This window comes from Ailuropoda melanoleuca, chromosome 8, assembly GCF_002007445.2.
Source record: "Ailuropoda melanoleuca isolate Jingjing chromosome 8, ASM200744v2, whole genome shotgun sequence".
Classification (NCBI taxonomy): Eukaryota; Metazoa; Chordata; class Mammalia; order Carnivora; family Ursidae; genus Ailuropoda; species Ailuropoda melanoleuca.
In genome coordinates this window covers 68900607-68919187 of record NC_048225.1, presented here as the reverse complement: position 1 = coordinate 68919187, position 18581 = coordinate 68900607, and the positions used below count along the sequence as shown (strand labels likewise).

The window sequence follows — 18581 nt, the reverse complement described above, 5'->3', positions numbered from 1 at the left end:
CGTCCCTGTCTTCCAGGGGCTTACATTCTTCAAATAAATCCCTAAAGCCCTACTAAACACCACTCTCCCCCCGCAATAGTCCCCCCGGAGATTCCATAACTTAGGACACAAATCCCACGTCTTCCCGCCCTGTGTCAGGCATAAAACGAAGGGAAGCATACCAAAACCCCACATTTGAATCTTAGGACAATGAAGCCGACAGGAAGCCACTCTCTCCTCCCCCGGGTTTACTACGGAGCCAGAGCCTGCGCGGGTGCAGTCGCCTGGCAGGGTGCGTGACACCACGTCTTCCACGTCCTCCAACCGCGTCCAGAGGGCGCCTGGCCTGACCTCCCCCAAACCGCCCGATATCCCCAAACCAACCTCACAAAAAGGCCCGGCACTGTTAGCTGCTCCGATCGGGGAACAATCCCTTCCCCAGCGGCAGCGCAGCCATTCCCTCCAATGCTCCGCCCGCACGCCAAGCAAGCTGCTACGGCGCAAGGGGGAGGGCTGCACAAAGCCGACGGAGGGCTGAAAATGATTCAAGACATTCTCGGGAAGAGGCGGCGGCCGCGGGCCCGGAGGGGCGGCGGGTGGGAGGGGGCAGGGTGGGGGAGGGGAGGGGCGGCCCCCGACGGCCCCGGGTCGGGTGCGGGGTGTGGGGGGTGAGGTGGCGGCGACGCTCAGGGCAGCGGGGAAGCGCCCCCTCTGCCGCCCGGCCCAGCACCCCCGGCCGCCCCGGGCCGCACCCCGAGCCCCTGCTGCAAACCCCGGAGGATGAGGGGAAGCAGCGGCGGCTGCAGCGCCTAACCCGAGCAGCTGAGCGCATCACTTACCCCTGACTGCTGAGAGAGGGACCGGACGGGGGAGGCGGGGCGCGTCGCGTCCCGTGAGTCTCTCGCACGCCGTCCTCCCCCCACCCCGTCGTCGTCTTCGCCGCTGTCGTCGTCGTCGCTGCCGCTACGGTCGAGCTCCCGGCCCTGAGCTCCGCCGGGCAATAACGTTATTCCACACACGCCCAGCACATAGCGGTAACGGCAAGAGCGGCCGCCCAGTGCGCAGGCGCCTGAGGAAAGGGCGAGGAACCCGGCCCTATCCCCTCCGCCGGCCCAGTCCCAACGATCTCTTACTGCGCAGGCGCCAAAGGCAGACAATGAAAAGGGGCTGTGCGGAGGGTCTCACCCAAAGGCTGCTCCAACTGCCTAGTGCGCAGGCGTGATCCAAAGACAAGCTTGAACAATGAGGAGGACTCCGGCGTTAGCCGGGACCGCAACTAAAAAGGACTACAGTTCCCAGAGGGCAGTGCGCCAACTCCAAGCGGAGGTCTGTTTGCTGGGCATGCTAGGATTTGTAGTGTCGGGTGCCTTCACGAGCGAGGCTGTTTGGAAGATTTAAAACTTCTTTTTCTTGATAATTCATTTGGCCGTTTTGGCAAATGTCGCGGCTGAAGGATGGAGAGCTTATTTGTGTCCTTGAGAAGAATCAAGGACCAACCGCAAACTAGCAAACTTAGAAGCGTCAAGGCCTTCAGTGAGCTCTTTCTGTCGCTTGGGTGGTCCTAGCAGCAGGATGGGATAAAGGCAGGACTGAGCCAGCCTGGGCTACAGAAAAAGGGCGGAGCCTCCAAGCAGTCTCTTGGCAACCGGATCTGGCCGCCGAACCGCCGCAGCTTGTGGAGCGATGTCCTCTGGGAATTGTAGTACAGTTGGAGGCCTTTTAGGAGTCCCGTGACTTCAGGCCCGCAGCCTAGGGACTACAACTCCCGACGTCCACCGCGAGGGCCACTGGGTGGGAAGGGCCCCCTGCGAGCTCCGTCCGGGGTTCCATGCTCCCCAATGACAGCAGCGGCAGGAAGCAGGCGGGCACTTTTCCGGCGCCAAGGTCTCCTGTTCCCCGAGGGGCGACACTGGACACTTCCCCACGTGACTCCCATCTGTGGGCCCCGGGTCTGTGCATGGCGAAGTCCCCGGAGAACTCTACCCTGGAGGAGATTCTGGGGCAGTATCAACGGAGTCTCCGGGGTGAGTTGGCGCCGAACCTCTGCGCCGAGCCCCTGGGTACCAGGGCCTAGTGGGCGGGAGCTGACCAGGTGCGTTTCCTAACACCTTGGCTCGGCCCCAGCCAGGACGCAGAGGAAGAAGATGGATGTTGCTGTGATCCTTGAGCAAAGATGAAATAGTTTGTGTTTGTTTTTACGGTTAAGCAGTGTTGTTTTCCTTGTTTCCCATAGTGACCTGAACCAACTCCTTGAGCTTGACTTAGTCATCTTACTCCCCCAAGGCCAGCAGAAACTCTGGGTGGCTCCAGTCCACTCTAGCCCTCTTCCCATAATTTGCTCTTTAATCCAGTAAATTCCTGATTCACGATTTTGCACATTCAGATAGTGGTGTCGTGGGCTGAATGTGATTTATCGGACCAGGAAAAAGAAAATAGTAGTTATTTTAATCACAACAGCTTCCAGTTAGTGGTGTAGGCTATTTACATACATCAAATCATTTAAAACTTACAGCAACCTTATGAACATCCCTCTTTTACACTTGGAGAAATCAAGGTGCAAAGAGGTTGAGTTAGGCCAAGTCCACACAGCTGGTTAGTGGCAGAGCCTGCATTAAATTCAGTCAGGACTGACTGCCTTAAAAGCCTATTTTTTTCTTTATTAATCATGTCACAGTTACTTTTACTGAAACCTTATTTGGTTAATTCAGAGTTTCTTAGTATGGTTCCCTATGAGTGAGACTTTATAGAAGTGATGTTTGTACTTAGAGATAGCTCTGCCATGTTGGACATCATATATACTATCTGGAAACCTCAGCACTGTCATCTTAAAGAGGAAGTTATGGTATTGTCTTATTGTGAGGAGCAAATGAAATAATCCATGTAAAGCAGTGATTTTCAGACTTTTTTTTTTTTTTTTACTATGACCCTTTGGTAAGATATACATTTTATATGGGACATATATAAAATAAAAGTTTCACTGGAGAATATTCTACTAAATGTAATAAATACACTCTATTCTTTTGCATTTTCTTAACCCTCTAGATCATGACCAACCTTTTTTTTTTTTTTTTTTTTTTAAGATTTTGTTATCTGTTTGAGAGAGACAGAGTACATAAGCAGGGGCAGAGGGAGAAGCAGACTCCCCAGTTGAGCAGGTAGCCAACACGATACTCAATCCCAGGACCCTGAGATCATGACCTGAGCCGAAGGCAGACACTTAACCTACTGAGCCACCCAGGCACCCATGACCAACAATTTTAAATTAAGAGTATTTAGAACAATGAGTCATTTAAAAATTAAAATTAAAAATGTCCTGCCTACTATAACGCATGCTAGGTGCTGGGGATACAATAAAGAAGTAGACAGAGTCCCTGTCCCCACGAAGCCTCTGGATTAGTGGGGGAGAAAGACAATAAAATAATTACAGATTACTATGATAGAGAATAAGGGTGAAGATCAGTGCTTGGCATGTAAGAAGCACTTGTTAAATGTTAGCTGCTATTTATAATTGGTACTTGCAGGAAAGTGAAGATTTTTTAAGGAGATTAGAAAGTTTATGTTCTAGTGACTCTAGATTTTGTAAGCGTTATTATGTATTGTTTCCGTCTGTCAACAGTGTCATAAACTGTCAACATTCTCAATACTCAAACTGCAAGAGTAAAATAAGTGGTCTTGATGAATACTTTCATCAGCCTGCTGATGAATACTTTCATCAGCCTGCTGATGTTTCAAGAGCTGTTAGATACAGAAGTAACCACTNAAACATTCTCAATACTCAAACTGCAAGAGTAAAATAAGTGGTCTTGATGAATACTTTCATCAGCCTGCTGATGTTTCAAGAGCTGTTAGATACAGAAGTAACCACTTCTGACTTTTCATTTGAAAGCAAGATGTGCACTATGCACAATGATAATGAGTGATTTTTCAAGGCTGGTAAAATTTTGTTTTCCGTTATAAGTTTCTGCTAATACTTCGCCTCCTTTTACCTTATTGTGAACCTTTGTGTAAGCAGCAGGGGCCTAATATTTGGCTTTTTAGTGCAATAAGGTGGTTAATTTCAAATGAGTGCTGCTTTCAGTAATTATATAGAGTGGAAAGTTTTCATTCAAAGATGATACATTTTGAAATAAATTTTAAGTTTAGTGTGATAACAATATAAGACGGTAAAAACATAATCAAAAGCAAACATGAAGCAGAGAAAAAAGTTAAAGGTTTTTTTTGTTTTGTTTTTGTTTTTTTTTTTTTTTTTAAGTGATGGCTCTAACAATGAATTAGGAAATGGGACCTGACATTTTTCGTGGGTTTTTAGGACTTATTTTATTATTTATTTAGTAGCATTTCAACTTTTATGTTTATTTAGTTTATATAACAGCTTATGGAAGGAAACAGCTAATCCTGAGTTAAAGCACAATCAGAAGTTCTTTGCTTCAGACATATAAATTAGCCCTTTTGGATAGGATAATTTCCTCTGAAGTCAAAATTTGTGTTTCTGAATAAACAAAGCATGGTGACATTATTTTACATGTGGAACTTCAGTATTGTAAGTGTTTGTGCCTAATGACTTGAGAATTGTGTTACTATGTAATCAGATAAAACGTAATTTGAAGTTCTTTTGTTTTAGTTTGTTTTGGTTTTGTTGATTTGTTTGGTTTTGTCTATCCACCGTTACTTCCTCAAAACGTTTTGCCTAGTTGGTGCTTAAAGGCTAAAAAGTATTTTCGGTCTTTCCTCACATGTTATTCCTCTGGTTCCTAACTCACTGTACTTGTAATTATTATTAATATCCCTTCATTTATATTCAGCCAGGAAGTAGCCATATAAAAATGCAAAAAGCTTTCACAGTTTCCTATGCTAATTCCTCATTTTTATAACTTTTCCTCATTACTTTAAATGTAATTTTAGGTACTAATATAGTATAGTAAGATTTGAAGGGTTTTTTTTTCCAGATTTTATTTTATTTATTTGTCAGAGAGAGAGAGAGCACAAGCAGGGGGAGCATCAAGGAGCAAGGATCCTGATGTGGGACTCGATTCTGGGACCCTGGGATCAGGACCTGAGCTGAAGGCAGACACTTAACTGACTGAGCCACCCAGGTGCCCCCAAATTTTGAAGTTCTGATTTGAAAGGCAAAGTCAAAGCTTTCTTTTTATTTTTAAAGATTTATTTGAGAGGTTGGGGAGGAGCAGAAGGAGAGAGAGAATCTCAAGCCAACTCTGTGCTGAGTACCGAGTTAACAAGGGACTTGATCTCACCACCCTGAGATCACAACCTGAGCTGAAACCAAGAGTTGGAGGCTTACCAACTGCGCCACCCAGGCGCTGTGCCTGCTTTCTTTTAAGACCTTAGTGGAATTCTTGCCTCTCCTTGACTCGTGATCCTAGAGCAGCCATGGAAAGAGGGAGCCCATTGGCACACTTCACACTCCCTTCTTATCCTTTCCTTCCTTCTGCTTTCTAGATGTATTCACTCTTTATCCCTTCTGAGGGTATCTCTTTCTTTGGATTGTTTGTGCCCTCATTGTAAGAAATTAGAGAGATTTAGTGACTCTCCTTCAAAGTAAGCATTCTGACAGAAAAATGAGAAGGCTTCATTGCCCCACACATCTGAAACATTATTGCTTCACAGTAGGTGATCTGAAAGATTCCAATGTGGGGAAAACAGGCACCTTGGGAATCACGGACTTGAATCTAGAAGTGGAAGTGACTTGGGAGGTCTCCTGTCAGGATGGTTAGGTGTTCATTCTCTTTGTAGTGAATGTAGGCAACTAGCATTCAAGACCCACAGAATGATTAAGAACGGTATTTGGGAACTGTGGAGAGTAGCAAATACCCCTCCTCTCGTTTAGATCCAACACAGCATTGTACAAAGGCCACGAGGTATAAAATGAACTAGTATGTAGCCAAGAAAGGGTCAGAAAAACCAATGTAACAAGGAATCCAGGCTGTTTTAAGTTCTGCGCTCTTGAGTGTAGGAATATGATAATAGAAAGGAGAGAATTTGTTAGAAAAGCAGTGTCCCAGGGGTGCTTGGGTGGCTCAGTTGTTAAGTGTCTGCCTTCGGCTCAGGGCATGATCCCAGGGTCCTGGGATCGTGCCCTGCATTGGGTTCTCTGCTCTGCTGGGAGCCTGCTTCTTCCTCCCCCACTCCCCCTGCGTGTTCCCTCTCTTGCTGTCTCTCTGTCAAATAAATAAATAAAATCTTAAAAAAAAAAAAAAACAGTGCCCCATTCTTAGTAACAGAATTGTGTCAGTTTATTGCTGCAGTGTTAGCTGTAGGTAGAGTTGTATCAACAGCACTGTGTATGTGACTCACCTATCCATCTAGTTCCTAACCACCTTTGGCTGGGGGGTGCATAACGAAATATGGAACAAATGTAGACGGTGACAAGAATCTAGCATTATTTTCCATATGCATTTTGTATGCTAGTTCCTCTTTTTCTTTCAACATTTTGGTATTCTGGGCTCTAGACTGAATTCGCATAAGAGTATGGTGGACTCAGAGAGAAGGATATGGAACTAGGAGGCAGGTCACTAAAGTCTTTCTGTAGCTTTACTGATAACCATCGGTGTCACCTTAGGCAAGTCAGTAAACTGTTCTTCAATTCTTGTTTCTGCCTCTGTAAAAGGAAAAGTTTGGAGGAGGTGACAGAGTTACTGTCCTTAGGACCCAAGCAGGTGGCAAAATCTGTGATGGAATCTATGGAAGAAACTAGGGAATGGTAGGCTTATGGCCAAACTGGGCAGTTTATGCTTTCTCTAAAAACATTGCCATTCCTGGGGCACCTGGGTGGCTCAGTCAGCTAAGTGTCCAACTCTTGGTTTCAGCTCAGGTCATGATCTCAGGGCTTGGGCTCAACGCTCAGCTCAGAGTCTGCTGGAGATCCCGTCTCCCTCTCCCTATGCCCCTCCCCCGCACTCACATACACGTTCTCTCTCTCTCTCTCTCTCTCTCTCTCTCAAATAAACAAAATACATCTTTAAAAAAATAAAATAAAAATTTTTGATTTCTTTCTTTTTCTTCTCCCTTCCTCCCACACTTGGTTAGCAAAATGCTCCTGAGAGCCTGGTTTCCCCTGCGGGCATTTCTGTCAGACCCCTGGATCCCTATTATCCCTTTCACCACCGCTGACGGTAATGATACAAGTTACATTTCTATCATATAAAAATGAGAGGAAGGAGTGGAACTAGGTCCATAGAAAGACAGAGCTTGAATATGGGAAGAAAATATATAATTTGGGGGGGTGATTGTTTCTTTGTAAATTGACCTAGTTTGAGAAAACTGAAGATGATGTTGATATATTTTACCTATATATGATTGGCACATCTCCCCAGATTCTGCAAAGTGGTTTTTGTCTCCCCCTTCCAGGGCAGGGCTCACGTCTGTAGGAGAACTGTATGAATCGTACTTGCCANTTATTTTACCTATATATGATTGGCACATCTCCCCAGATTCTGCAAAGTGGTTTTTGTCTCCCCCTTCCAGGGCAGGGCTCACGTCTGTAGGAGAACTGTATGAATCGTACTTGCCAATACTTTGGTCACCAAGTTAGCCAAGCGCTGACGTCATCTGGACCTTTCATAAACGTCAGAAAACATGTGTGCAATTTAAGTAAAGTTCTTTTGCTCAGTGTTACTCATCAAACTTGTGGTTCTTCTTTTTGTTTTTGCTTTTCTTGAGTGTTTTCTGAATGTTTTTATGTTCTTTGCCACGGACACCATATGTGCATAAACACACGTGTGTGTGCACACATACTCCACAGGTACTGTTTACTTATTTGTGTGTTTTACTATCAGCCTCATTGTGACCAAGACAGGCAACAATGTAATCAAACCCCTGGAAGCACTTGGGGTCATGAAATGAGAAAATTATTTTGGTATTTCAGTGCAGACTGAAACAGCTCTCTTCTCCTCAAAATTAAAGAAATGGAATGGCTTGGCTATTCATAAAGAAGGATTGGTAACGCAAATGAAATCTGTATACACCTGAGTGTATTTTTTTGCTGATAAAATGTGGATGGCATATATTCATTTTTTTTGTTTTATCCGCTCTTAATGGCTTTTCTTAGTAATTTTAACTGTTACGACCATTTCTTTTACCAGAATAACAAAAGCTAGTAGATTCCCATTTTTCCTTCCCCACTACTGATGAGGCAAAATAGGCAAAGGACCGGACCTAGCAGCCAGAAGAGAAAAGTCAGTAAAAACTCATTTTACAAGTAAATAGTCATCCCTGGAATAATTTAGAACCAAAACAATGGTGCAGTGTTATGAAATTGTAAGCGTATTTTCTCATGTTCTTGGGCAGAAAAAGGGATTAAGTTAATCCCAAACTATTGAGATACTGAGAATAATTATATTTTCTCTTGGGGTGTTTACACATGTATGCGCTGATCACTTCCCCATGTGTGCTAAGGGTTTCCACCTTTTCACTTAGTGATTCTCCTCTCAGGGTCAAAAGGTAGAGAAAGTAGCTTGAAATGGGCTTGTGCACTTGGCCAAAGCAGCTTGTTGGGTGGGGGTGGGCGGGTGGGGGATATTCTTCATCGAGACCCACTAGAATATCTCCAGGGATCATCACCTAAGGTGGCTCTGAATGACGGCTTTGAAGTGTAACTATTGCTTCATGTGTTAGGCCTTGAAACAATATCAAGCTAAATATGAATTTCAAGTTCTTGATTCCAGCAGCTGTAACACTTTCTCCTAACACCTGGATCAGAAGTGCCCAGTCTTGGCAGTGATGGTTGTGGCTTGTGCTCTGTCCACCACCACAACTGTGGCTGACTAGCTCACTGTCCTGCCCGTTTTTCATTAAGAGGTGGCTGTAGTTACAATGTAGTAATGTGGGAAGTCTTTCCTCAGTTCTGAACATTGTCAATAATGCTGCAATAAACATCGGGGAGCATCTACCCCTTCAAATCCGTATTATTATTATTATTATTATTATTATTATTATTATTATTATTATTTGTATGCCTGGGTAAATACCGAGTAGCACAATTGCTGTAATTAAAGGTAGAGAACAAATTGAGGGTTGATGGAGGGAGGTGGGTGGGAGCTGGGCTAGATAGGTGATGGGTATTAAGGAGGGCACTTGTCATGATGAGCACTGGGTGTCGTATGTAAGTGATGAATCGCTGAATTGTACTCCTGAAACCAGTATTGCACTGTATGTTATCTAACTAGAAATTAAATAAAAATTTGAAAAAAAAACCCAAAAAACAAAAACCCAAACCTGAACCCTAGCTATGCTGTTTTATTGATCTAAATCACTGGTTCTCAACCAGGGGTGATTTTTTCACCCAGGGGACATTTGGTAATATACAGAGACATTTTCGGTTGTCACAACTGGTGGTGGTTGGGGGGGGGGTTCTATTGGCATCCAGTGGGTAGAGGACAGGGAGGCCACTGAACACGCACAATGCAGCTCCTTACAGTAAAGAACTATTGGGTGCAAACGTCAGTAGTGCTGGGTTGAGAAACCGTGACCTGGAAGTAGCAAGGCCTTGCTCGTCGCCTTTGTCCTACAATAATCGTACTTGAGTGTAATTACGGTTAAGGATACTGATTGTCCTGGCTGGTGATTTTACCTATGTTCTGCCAGTCTGGCTAGGATTACTTCTTTATCAGTGGAAAGTGACGGGTGCATAAATCCTCCCAGGTGGTGCCCAAAACATACCAGGTGTATCCTTCATAATGTATATAGCTGATCTCCTTGATTTGCCAACATCCACACATCCTCAGTGACTTTCCGGCCACTGCTTTCTTAAGACCTTGACATTCTTATTCAGGTTATCTTTCACTCCTGCGCCAACCACTTCAGCACATTTTTCGGCTGTTAGGGTCTTTTCTTTTATGATAGATTTTTCTTTTAGGTTTTTTCGTTTCTGCACATTACATTTAATCCCGTTTGCTGTTATAATTGTCATTTCCAAGGCTGGCTTTGTCTGACTTTGGATTAGGCTGTTTTTATCTTGGTTGTCCTAGATGTCAGTCCCCTAGTAAATAGCGACAGCAGTCTTCTGAACTAGCTGAGGCCCAGTCAAGTGTGGACAGACACATGCATCTCTTATCTCACTATGGTTTCATTTTTCTGCTTGTCTGCCCTGCTCTCGGCTTGTTTTAAGAACTGCGGTGCATGTCGTGTCTCAGCCTAGGGAGGTATGGCTCATTGCATGGTTTCTCAGAGACAGCTGGGCGCTGCCTGGGGAGTGGTTCCCCCACCCCGTCACCGGGGTAATGCTTGTTCACATCTCCCTGTGCAGATGGAGAATGTAGACATGAATAATTCACGGTCTGTATATAAGTGATGATCCTTCCTAGACTGGGACATAGTTGTCTTTTGTTCAAAAACACCTTGGTGAAGAGAGGCCTGATGGTGAGCTGGGAGAGAGAATGGTGGGGAACTGGACTACAACAATGATTAAGACAGACTGAAATTGGGGCCGCCTGGGTGGCGCAGTCATTAAGCGTCTGCCTTCGGCTCAGGGTGTGGTCCTGGCGTTGTGGGATCGAGCCCCACATCAGGCTTCTCTGCTATGAGCCTGCTTCTTCCTCTCCCACTCCCCCTGCTTGTGTTCCCTCTCTCACTGGCTGTCTCTCTCTCTGTCAAATAAATAAATAAAATCTTTAAAAAAAAAAAAAAAGACAGATTGAAATTGGCCAGCGGTCAGCAGCTCACTCACTTTTGGTCCTCATTGTACTGATTGGTGTTCAGATAGCGGACCTCCAGAAATATTATTTACTTACCTTATGTTCACGTGATGCTTTGGGACTCAGAGGTCCTATTTGGGTTTGTATTGATAATTAAGTTTATTTTCAGGCCATGGTTGGTGCTGGGGAGAAGAAATCAGGATGCACTGTGAAATACTCTTACTGTCCTCTCTGGAGAAAAGGGGAAATGAGTATTCTTTCCGTCTCTTGGTTATGGACGGATAAAGTTTGCCCACTCGCAATGGGATAGGAAATGATAACTAGAACCTCCTGTGTAATCCGGTTTGTAGCAGATAACGGCATGTAGGGTGTAGTGTTCTTTGTAAGGACTATAAAGCCTTCAGTTGCGGTTGTTCGGGCTGAAGAGCAATAGGGTTTCATCTGTTTGAACCATCTAAGCATTATTATTCCTCAGGATTAACTCTGTCTGTTGCAGTGTATAATTATGTTGCTATGTGTGTACTTGAAGAGCATTTAGAGTGTTTTGTAATATACTATTGAAATGGCTTAAAAATATCACTTACCTCCTTAGTTTAGGACACAGTTCATGCAAATTCCTTCTCTTCCTCTCTGATCCTAGTAACTGAAGTCAGTGATTGGAAAAAACCCCTATATCTTGGGTATCACTTTTCCTTGGAATAGTTGTTGATTTCAGTATCTCACTATTTCACATAACTGTTTTCATAGTGTAATTTTAACATGTAATCTTTGAATGTCATAAATTCTAAAAGAGTAAGGAAGCATATTGGGAAAGGGGTTAAATGGGCTCATGAGACTCTGCCATCATTGTAATCTGATAAAAGAACTCTACGTATAGAGATTTTCAGCTGAAGTTTTTCCAGATTTCCTTTCTTTTTCCTAATATAGCTTATTAGCTTTTAGTCAAATTAGGTATAAATAAATAATTATCCTTTATCTTAGAAGTGAAATCCACAGAGCACACTTTTGATGTTAGTTAAACCCTCTGCTGCCTTTCTAATGGGTGTACTAAAGATAAGTGCTTTATTCATACATTATGCGTGTAAATCTAAAGCTCTGTGAACCAAATCGCTTATCATGTAACCTGTTGATTCTCCTTTTCCATTAACAAATCTCTTTAGAAAATACTAAGTTGTTGGAAAACTTCTGCTCCTTCTTATTTTGCTAAAACCAGGAATGTGTCTTATCCGGGTTTTTCTTAAACTCATGATGAGTAGAAAGAAAAAAGAAAAACACCAAACCATCCCAAAAAACAAGACTCATGATGAGTAAGAGGAGGCCAGGCTTGGTTAGTATTCAGCTCCAAGTGCCTGTCAGAGACAGGTCTGTGTGGAAGTGGGATTGGTGTGTAGAGAGAAATGAAGTGATAAATTCAGTGAGTCCCTTGTGTAGTTAGTAATAAAATTTCACTGTTGAACCCTGACCTGAAAGACCTGCTTTCTTTGGTTTATCAAGAAATAAAATGAGTTGGGGCGCCTGGGTGGCACAGCGGTTAAGCGTCTGCCTTCGGCTCAGGGTGTGATCCCGGCATTATGATCGAGCCCCACATCAGGCTCCTCCGCTATGAGCCTGCCTCTTCCTCTCCCACTCCCCCTGCCTTGTGTTCCCTCTCTCGCTGGCTGTCTCTATCTCTGTCGAATAAATAAATAAAATCTTTAAAAAAAAAAAAAGAAATAAAATGAGTTGCTCTAAGTGAACAACCTATGTCAGATATTTTATAACTTAGATTATATATTTTTTCCTACTGAGTTACAGTTACTTTTTCTGTTCTAAACTTTGAAATTAATGAGTTTGGAGAAAATCTGTTTCTCAAGGTCCTGTAGAATATATGTTTGTAAATATATTTTCATCCATGACTGGTAATGAAAAGATAGGTGTTTGGTAACTCTCTTAGGGTTCCCATATCGGTAGCAAAGATGAGGAGCTTTTCTCCCGAGGACACAAGAAGAAGTAGACCTAAGTCGTCAAGGAAGAGCAAGGATGTCATTGGCCATCATTGTTACCAGTTGCTCCTTCTTAGGGAAAGTACTATCTCCTCCCCTCCAATATCTGAAGTATTGTTTCAGTGGAGTCCATTTGAAATAGATTAGAGGGCACCTGGGTGGCTCAGTTGCTTAAGTGTCTACGTTCAGCTCAGGTCATGATCTCAGGGTCCTGGGATCAAGACCCGCATCAGGCTCCCCACTCAGTGAGGAGCCTGCTTCTCTCTCTCCCTCTGGTGCTCCCCCTGCTTGTGCTCTCTCTCTCTCTAATAAATATATAAAGTCTTTTAAAAAATTAAAAGTTTAAAAATTTTAAAAAATAGATAGATAATAGATATAGATGAATTTGCGTGGGAATTCATCTTTTTCTAACATACATTTCCATCTTAGATATATGTAGATGCTTGGTAAATCAATGAGTGGATTAAAAAATAACTTTCAAATATAGATGTCAAAATTTGAACAGGGTGACTGAAATCTGGGTCCCAGTTCTACCGTGCAAGGAACAGTTTTTGTTATAGTTAATGTTTTCTAAATGGGAACCAGTGAACTCAGTCCTAAGAGATTAGCAGAAACAACAAGTTTAAATGGAAAAAATAAATGGACCTTAATTAATGAAATTACTAATCAATTGCCTGTTTCTCCGGTTGTTAGGAATGTAAAAATATCCATAAAGTAGGGTAGAATTCTCAGAAATGCCTTTGCTAGGGTGATTAGTATAGTTCTGTTTTTAATGTAAGGCTTGGATCCTTTGCTGAAAACCTTTTTGGGTATTTCACTGGATTATTATTTCAGTTCTCTATTGCTGATAAGAAACCGCTGTAAAGCCTGGTGGCTGACAGCAACAACTGAAGGCATTTGGGCTGACGGGACCCAGCTGGACAGTTCTTCCTGTCTCTTTCATGCCTTTGCAGTGAGATGGCCTCCGGTGCTGGAGTCATCTGGAGGCTGCACTGGGCTGTTAGCAGGGTTGGGCTTCTCTCCTTCCCCATGTGGTCTCAGGGCCTCTCCTTTCCACATGGCCCCTCGGCAATCTCTCCAGCAGGGTAGGCAGGCTTCCTACTTAGTGGCTTAGGGATGATAAAAACACGCCTTCCAGGATGGAGGAAGCAGCAGCTACCAGACGTTTAGAAAATGAAGCGTGGGGGTGCCTGGGTGGCTCAGTCAGTTAAGCTCCTTACTCTTGGTTTTGGCTCAGGTCATGATCTCACATGGTCATGGGATTGGGGTTGAGCCAGGAGTGGGCTCCATACTCAGCAGGGAGTCTGCTTGTCCCTCCCCCCCACCCCTCCCCTGCTGTCCCTCCCCTACTACCCCTCCCCCTCCTCTTTCATGTGTGCACAGGGGTGCTTGTGAGTGCGCACTTCTGAGTGCCCTTTTGTGTGCGCTCTCTCTCTCAAATAAATAAATAAATCTGAAAAAAAAAAAAAAGCCTGGTTTGGCATGGTGTAACTCCTGCATTCTGTTGGTGAGCGCAAGTTACCAACTTAGTTTCAACTTGGGAGGGGACAAGGGTAGAGGTCGGGTTTTTTGGGGGCACTATTCTAGAGATGAACTGCTATAGTAGTGTTAAGTATGTGCTAGTGAGTTTAAGCTTCAATTCTTAGTGGGTCCACTAGCCAAGATTTCTACAGATGTGTAGTCAGCCAGCAGGACTAGGAAGGACGACACTGCGGAGGTGAGCCCTGTAAGCCCTTCGTTCAGCTCTTCCGATCTGGATCAAAAGGAGGCCAGACAGTAGGCTGTCTCTCGGTTCAGGAGGGGCATGTGGCTCACAGGGGCAAGTAGACTTCCCTGGGCGGGAACTTGGTGTGTCGGAGTCCCTCTTACTAGTTCTGCCCACCACCCCGGTATCTCAAGGAGGGGAAGGGGAGCCCTTTCTGGGGTGGGATTGGTGTTTGGAGGGTGGGGGAGGAGCTATCCTCCTTGGCAGTAGAGCTATATAGGGTGAATATCCACCACTGACGTGTCAGGGACGTTAGAGATCATCAGGTCTCACCTCTGACCCACAAACTGCATCCCTGTCTTCCTCAGCACTGTCCTCAGCAAGCTGGAAACGAATCTCTGCTTGTTTCCCTAAAGTATGAGACACAATGGGTTCTCCTTTAGAAGCTGCCTTTTGGAGTAAGTGTACACGTTGCCGTCCAGACTCATCATGTTGTTGTTGTAGAGCGTGCGAACAGAAGCATTCACCAGCTGCAGTGTGCCCTGAGGGAAGGTGATGTCGCCGTTGGGGAAGAGGCGCCGGGTCCCACATGTAATAGTGGTGTAGAAAATGAGGACCCTGGGATGGCCTGGCACGAACTGCAACACAGCCATGCCGGTGAGTGCGAGTGGGTGTCAGTCCTAGTCTGAATGACACACAGTGAATATTTTCATCTCCGTACAGTCAGGACTCCAGGCCGTCCCAGCTCTGCAGGTGGGGTTTTCTTCCTGAAACACAAATCAGCTGATATAATTCCCTTGCTGAATATTTTTCCTTTGACTTCATGGTGCCTATAGGCTGACGTCCAAAATCCTTTCTATGTCATAGCAATATTTTCTCAACATGGCTCCAAGCTACCTCTCCAGCCTCGTATTTCTATCCTCCTCCCCACTATCCATCTCTCAAGCCCTGTTCTAGTCATAGCAGCCTCCTCGCCCGGCTTCTATGCTTATGCCATCCCTTGTAACTGGGATTTTTCTCACCCTTTTCTGCTTGGTAATCTTCTGTTCATCCTTCCCAGTGTTAACTCCTCTCTAAAAGCAGGCATGATTAGGTGTGTCCTCCTCTTATAACACTGTGTCTAGCCGTAGAGCTACATGGAAACTTACTACATAGTTTTGTATCTGTCGGTGGATCTCTCTTGCTCGGTAGACTCTTAGCTTTTAAGTGGTAGAGGTTTTCTCATGTCTGCCTTTGGACCCCCAGTCCGTTGCACAGTTGTTGATGCATAAAACATGTTTACACTATGGTTGTTAGATGGATGGAAGCGTGGATGGGTGATGATAAGCCACGGATCCACGGGAAGGCTAATGAAACCCATTGTGTTTGCTTTGCAGTCAATCAGCTCAAAGCTTTGTTGCACCAGCAGGCAACTAAGGAAAGTGAGGTGTCTCCATCAAGAAGACGAAATGTTTCCCCTCTGGTGCGTATCAACGTTTGCAACCTGACAAGAGCATTGTCTTTCTATGTTTGGGGGGTTTTTTAAAGATTTTATTTATTTATTTATTTAGAGAGAAAAAGCATGAATGGAGGGAGGGGGAAAGGGAGAAGGAGAGAGAATCTCAAGAAGACCCCACGCTCAGCGTGGAGCCCAACACGGGACCTGATCTCATAACACTGAGATGGTGACCTGAGCTGAAATCAAGAGTCGGACACTTAAACGACTGAGCCACCCAGGTGCCCCTCTAAGTATGTTTCAACTCTACAGTGTTGTTTTAGTAGTATATGTTCTCGACAGATTCTGAGCAGGACATTCTAATAGCATAAAACATTAAAAGAAATGATCTCCCGTCTGATTATTTTGGCTGAAGAAGAGAGACTTGCATGGCAGAGGGAATCCTGAGTTTTAAATTTATCGTTCGCTTGAAAAATGTGAGGAAACAGTTTGGAGAATTTACTTTGCAACTGTTAGCAAATATAAAAAAAAAAGGAACGATCTATGGGAAAGAATAGCTCTTTCTTTTTTATGGGGTCATATCGATATCCCATCTTTTTTAGAATTTACTTAATTATATTTCTAGCTGTCCTTTGTAATATTTATTTTGAATGTCAGAGCCAAAGTATGTAATCTTATTCTGCATTTTAAAATACATGGTTATAAAATTGCACAATGTGAGAAGCTATACTTTTTTTCTGAAGTTTTTTACTGCTGTTGCTTTGACAGAGTGAACTATTCCCGAATGAAGCAATGTGGTATGCTAATGCCTGAGATAGATATGAGGGAAGGATTTGGCCAGGTTTAAATGGTCAAAATAACGGTCTAGGCCTTAGGTCTATGTGGGCCTATTACTTACTGTCTAGAAGGGTATTATGCCTCACAGTGTTTCTGTAATAATAAGATAAGAACATATACTTAAAATTCTTTAGAAACCTATGCAGTCTGACACAAATCTAATGTGTCGAAGTAGCAATAAGTACCTTGCATTTTCAGTGTGTGTGACGGTTGGATACCAAGGCTGCATGGTAGAAACTGTGGAGACGTGTCGCTTTACTCACAGCTGCAATGTTGTAACCGTACCCCCATGTTAACACTTCACTCCAGCCTGACGCATACCTTCATGCTTACTTCCCACTTTAGAGACGTGTACTGCAGGCCCCTATTCAATATTTATGGCTAACAGTTATAATTTTAATACAGCATTTCACCATTCAGTAAATGTATTCCTGTTGAGACCTGGTTTCCAGAATGCTCTTAAGCACACAGTGGGTAGAGCTCTTTCAGGTCTAGTAGACGAAGTTGCTCTATCTGTTGAACGCTCAGGCATACGTACTAGCATTTTAAAGGTACAGCGGAGCAGGGATATTACAGAGCTGGTTGAATCTGGGTAGCAGGAGAAGCCTCATGGAAAGTGTCATCAGTTCAGTATATGCAGCATACACTTCACACATCCCCGTGTCTGTTTACACGCAGCTACGTGGGAGGATGCAACTTAGACTCTGGATGTATTAGCCCACGTGGAATGATTACAAGCCAGAGTGATAATAAGCAGTGCTGGAAGGTTTAGAAGCACTTTAGATGCACTTTCCTCTTCTTTTTTTTTAAAGATTTTATCTGTTTGCGAGCGAGTGAGAATGTGAGCGGGGGAGGGGGAGAGATGCAGAGGGGGATGGAAAGGGAGTGGGGAAAGAATCTGAAGCAGACTCTGCACTCAGCCCCGAGCCCGACTTGGGGCTCGATCTCACAACCCCGAGATCATGACCTGAGCCGAAACCAAGAGTGGGATGCCCAGCCGACTGAGCCACCCAGGCGCCCCTTAGATGCACTTTCATAGCCAGCATGACATATCAGAAACACGTGACTCTCTTGACGTGAAACTGATGCACTCTTGAGATGGAAAATATATCCACACATTATCACTTATGTTTGTGAAATGTGGCTATCCAGACTATAAGAAACCCTTACATATACAGGTGATTTCATTTGCCACACAGGATTAGCTTGTGTTTTTTTTATTTTTTACATAGACTGTCCTGCATGTACCCACAGTAATATTTAATTCTTATTTGCCTATGTTCTGGACCCATTTCTATTAATATAAAATTATTATAATTAATTGCTTTCTAGTCACCAGAGATAATCCATTTAATTAAAGTTACTTTGGTTTTTAAATTTCTTTAATATGCCAAAAAGCTAAATTCTACTTAATTATTCTGCCACGAGAGCTGGTCCTTCGTTGTTAGGAATTTCTAGCAGACTGAGAAACAATGATCAGGTGTCTCATCTCCAGCTTTCTCTGGGTTCATTTCACTGGTTGACACTCATTCTCCCTTCCCGATTTCCTCTTCTCCTTAAAAAATATCATGGAATGATAAATGATTCTAGAAGCCATGTTGTAATGATTTGAGGAGAGAATAGGGTATACATTAAAGTCAATGCAGGAATGCTGCAGAGGGATGGAGAATTAACACGTCTTCTGCGATCTGTTTGCTGGACTCCTGGTGCAGGGTAGCTGTCGGTTTCCCAAGGGTCCTGCTTTAGCACTCTAGGCGTGGCGGCTCTGTACTGCAGACCAGCATAGCCTCAAATTGCCTTGAGTAATAGGGTCAAAAATCAGAAACCACACTTTGCTAACGTACTCCTTTGTAGATAGAATTTTACCTTGTGGACACACCTGGCAGCAAACCCTTGTCTAAAGAATCCCTTCAGCAGGCAGCTGGTCTGCCGTTTTAGCTAGCAGTGCTCTCACCTGGCAGTTTCTTGAGGAGAATTGTCTGTTTATCTCCGCA

General features: G+C 44.0%; 2 protein-coding genes across 27 annotated transcripts in view; one reads left to right on the top strand and one right to left on the bottom strand.

The window, feature by feature from the left end:
* Nucleotides 1-1090, bottom strand: part of CEP170 (centrosomal protein 170) — a 119646-nt gene extending 118556 nt beyond the window's left edge. For 8 of the 11 annotated variants that reach the window (XM_011216658.3, XM_011216664.3, XM_011216662.3 and 5 more), the window contains exon 1: nucleotides 819-1090. The gene's annotated coding sequence lies outside the window, so the exon portion shown is untranslated. Of the gene's footprint in view, nucleotides 1-363; nucleotides 795-818 lie in introns of those variants that run through there. The other 3 variants (XM_002929961.4, XM_002929962.4, XM_011216659.3) reach the window with 2 other exon arrangements.
* Nucleotides 1091-1523: 433 nt separating this feature from the next.
* SDCCAG8 (SHH signaling and ciliogenesis regulator SDCCAG8) overlaps nucleotides 1524-18581 on the top strand; it is a 239423-nt gene continuing 222365 nt past the window's right edge. For 14 of the 16 annotated variants that reach the window (XM_034666639.1, XM_034666637.1, XM_034666640.1 and 11 more), the window contains exons 1-3: nucleotides 1524-2003; nucleotides 14820-14972; nucleotides 15692-15777. In XM_034666639.1, coding sequence (XP_034522530.1) covers nucleotides 1808-2003; nucleotides 14820-14972; nucleotides 15692-15777 — 435 coding nt within the window. In that variant the 5' untranslated portion in view covers nucleotides 1524-1807. Of the gene's footprint in view, nucleotides 2004-2051; nucleotides 2072-14819; nucleotides 14973-15691; nucleotides 15778-15998; nucleotides 16044-18581 lie in introns of those variants that run through there. The other 2 variants (XM_034666642.1, XM_034666645.1) reach the window with 2 other exon arrangements.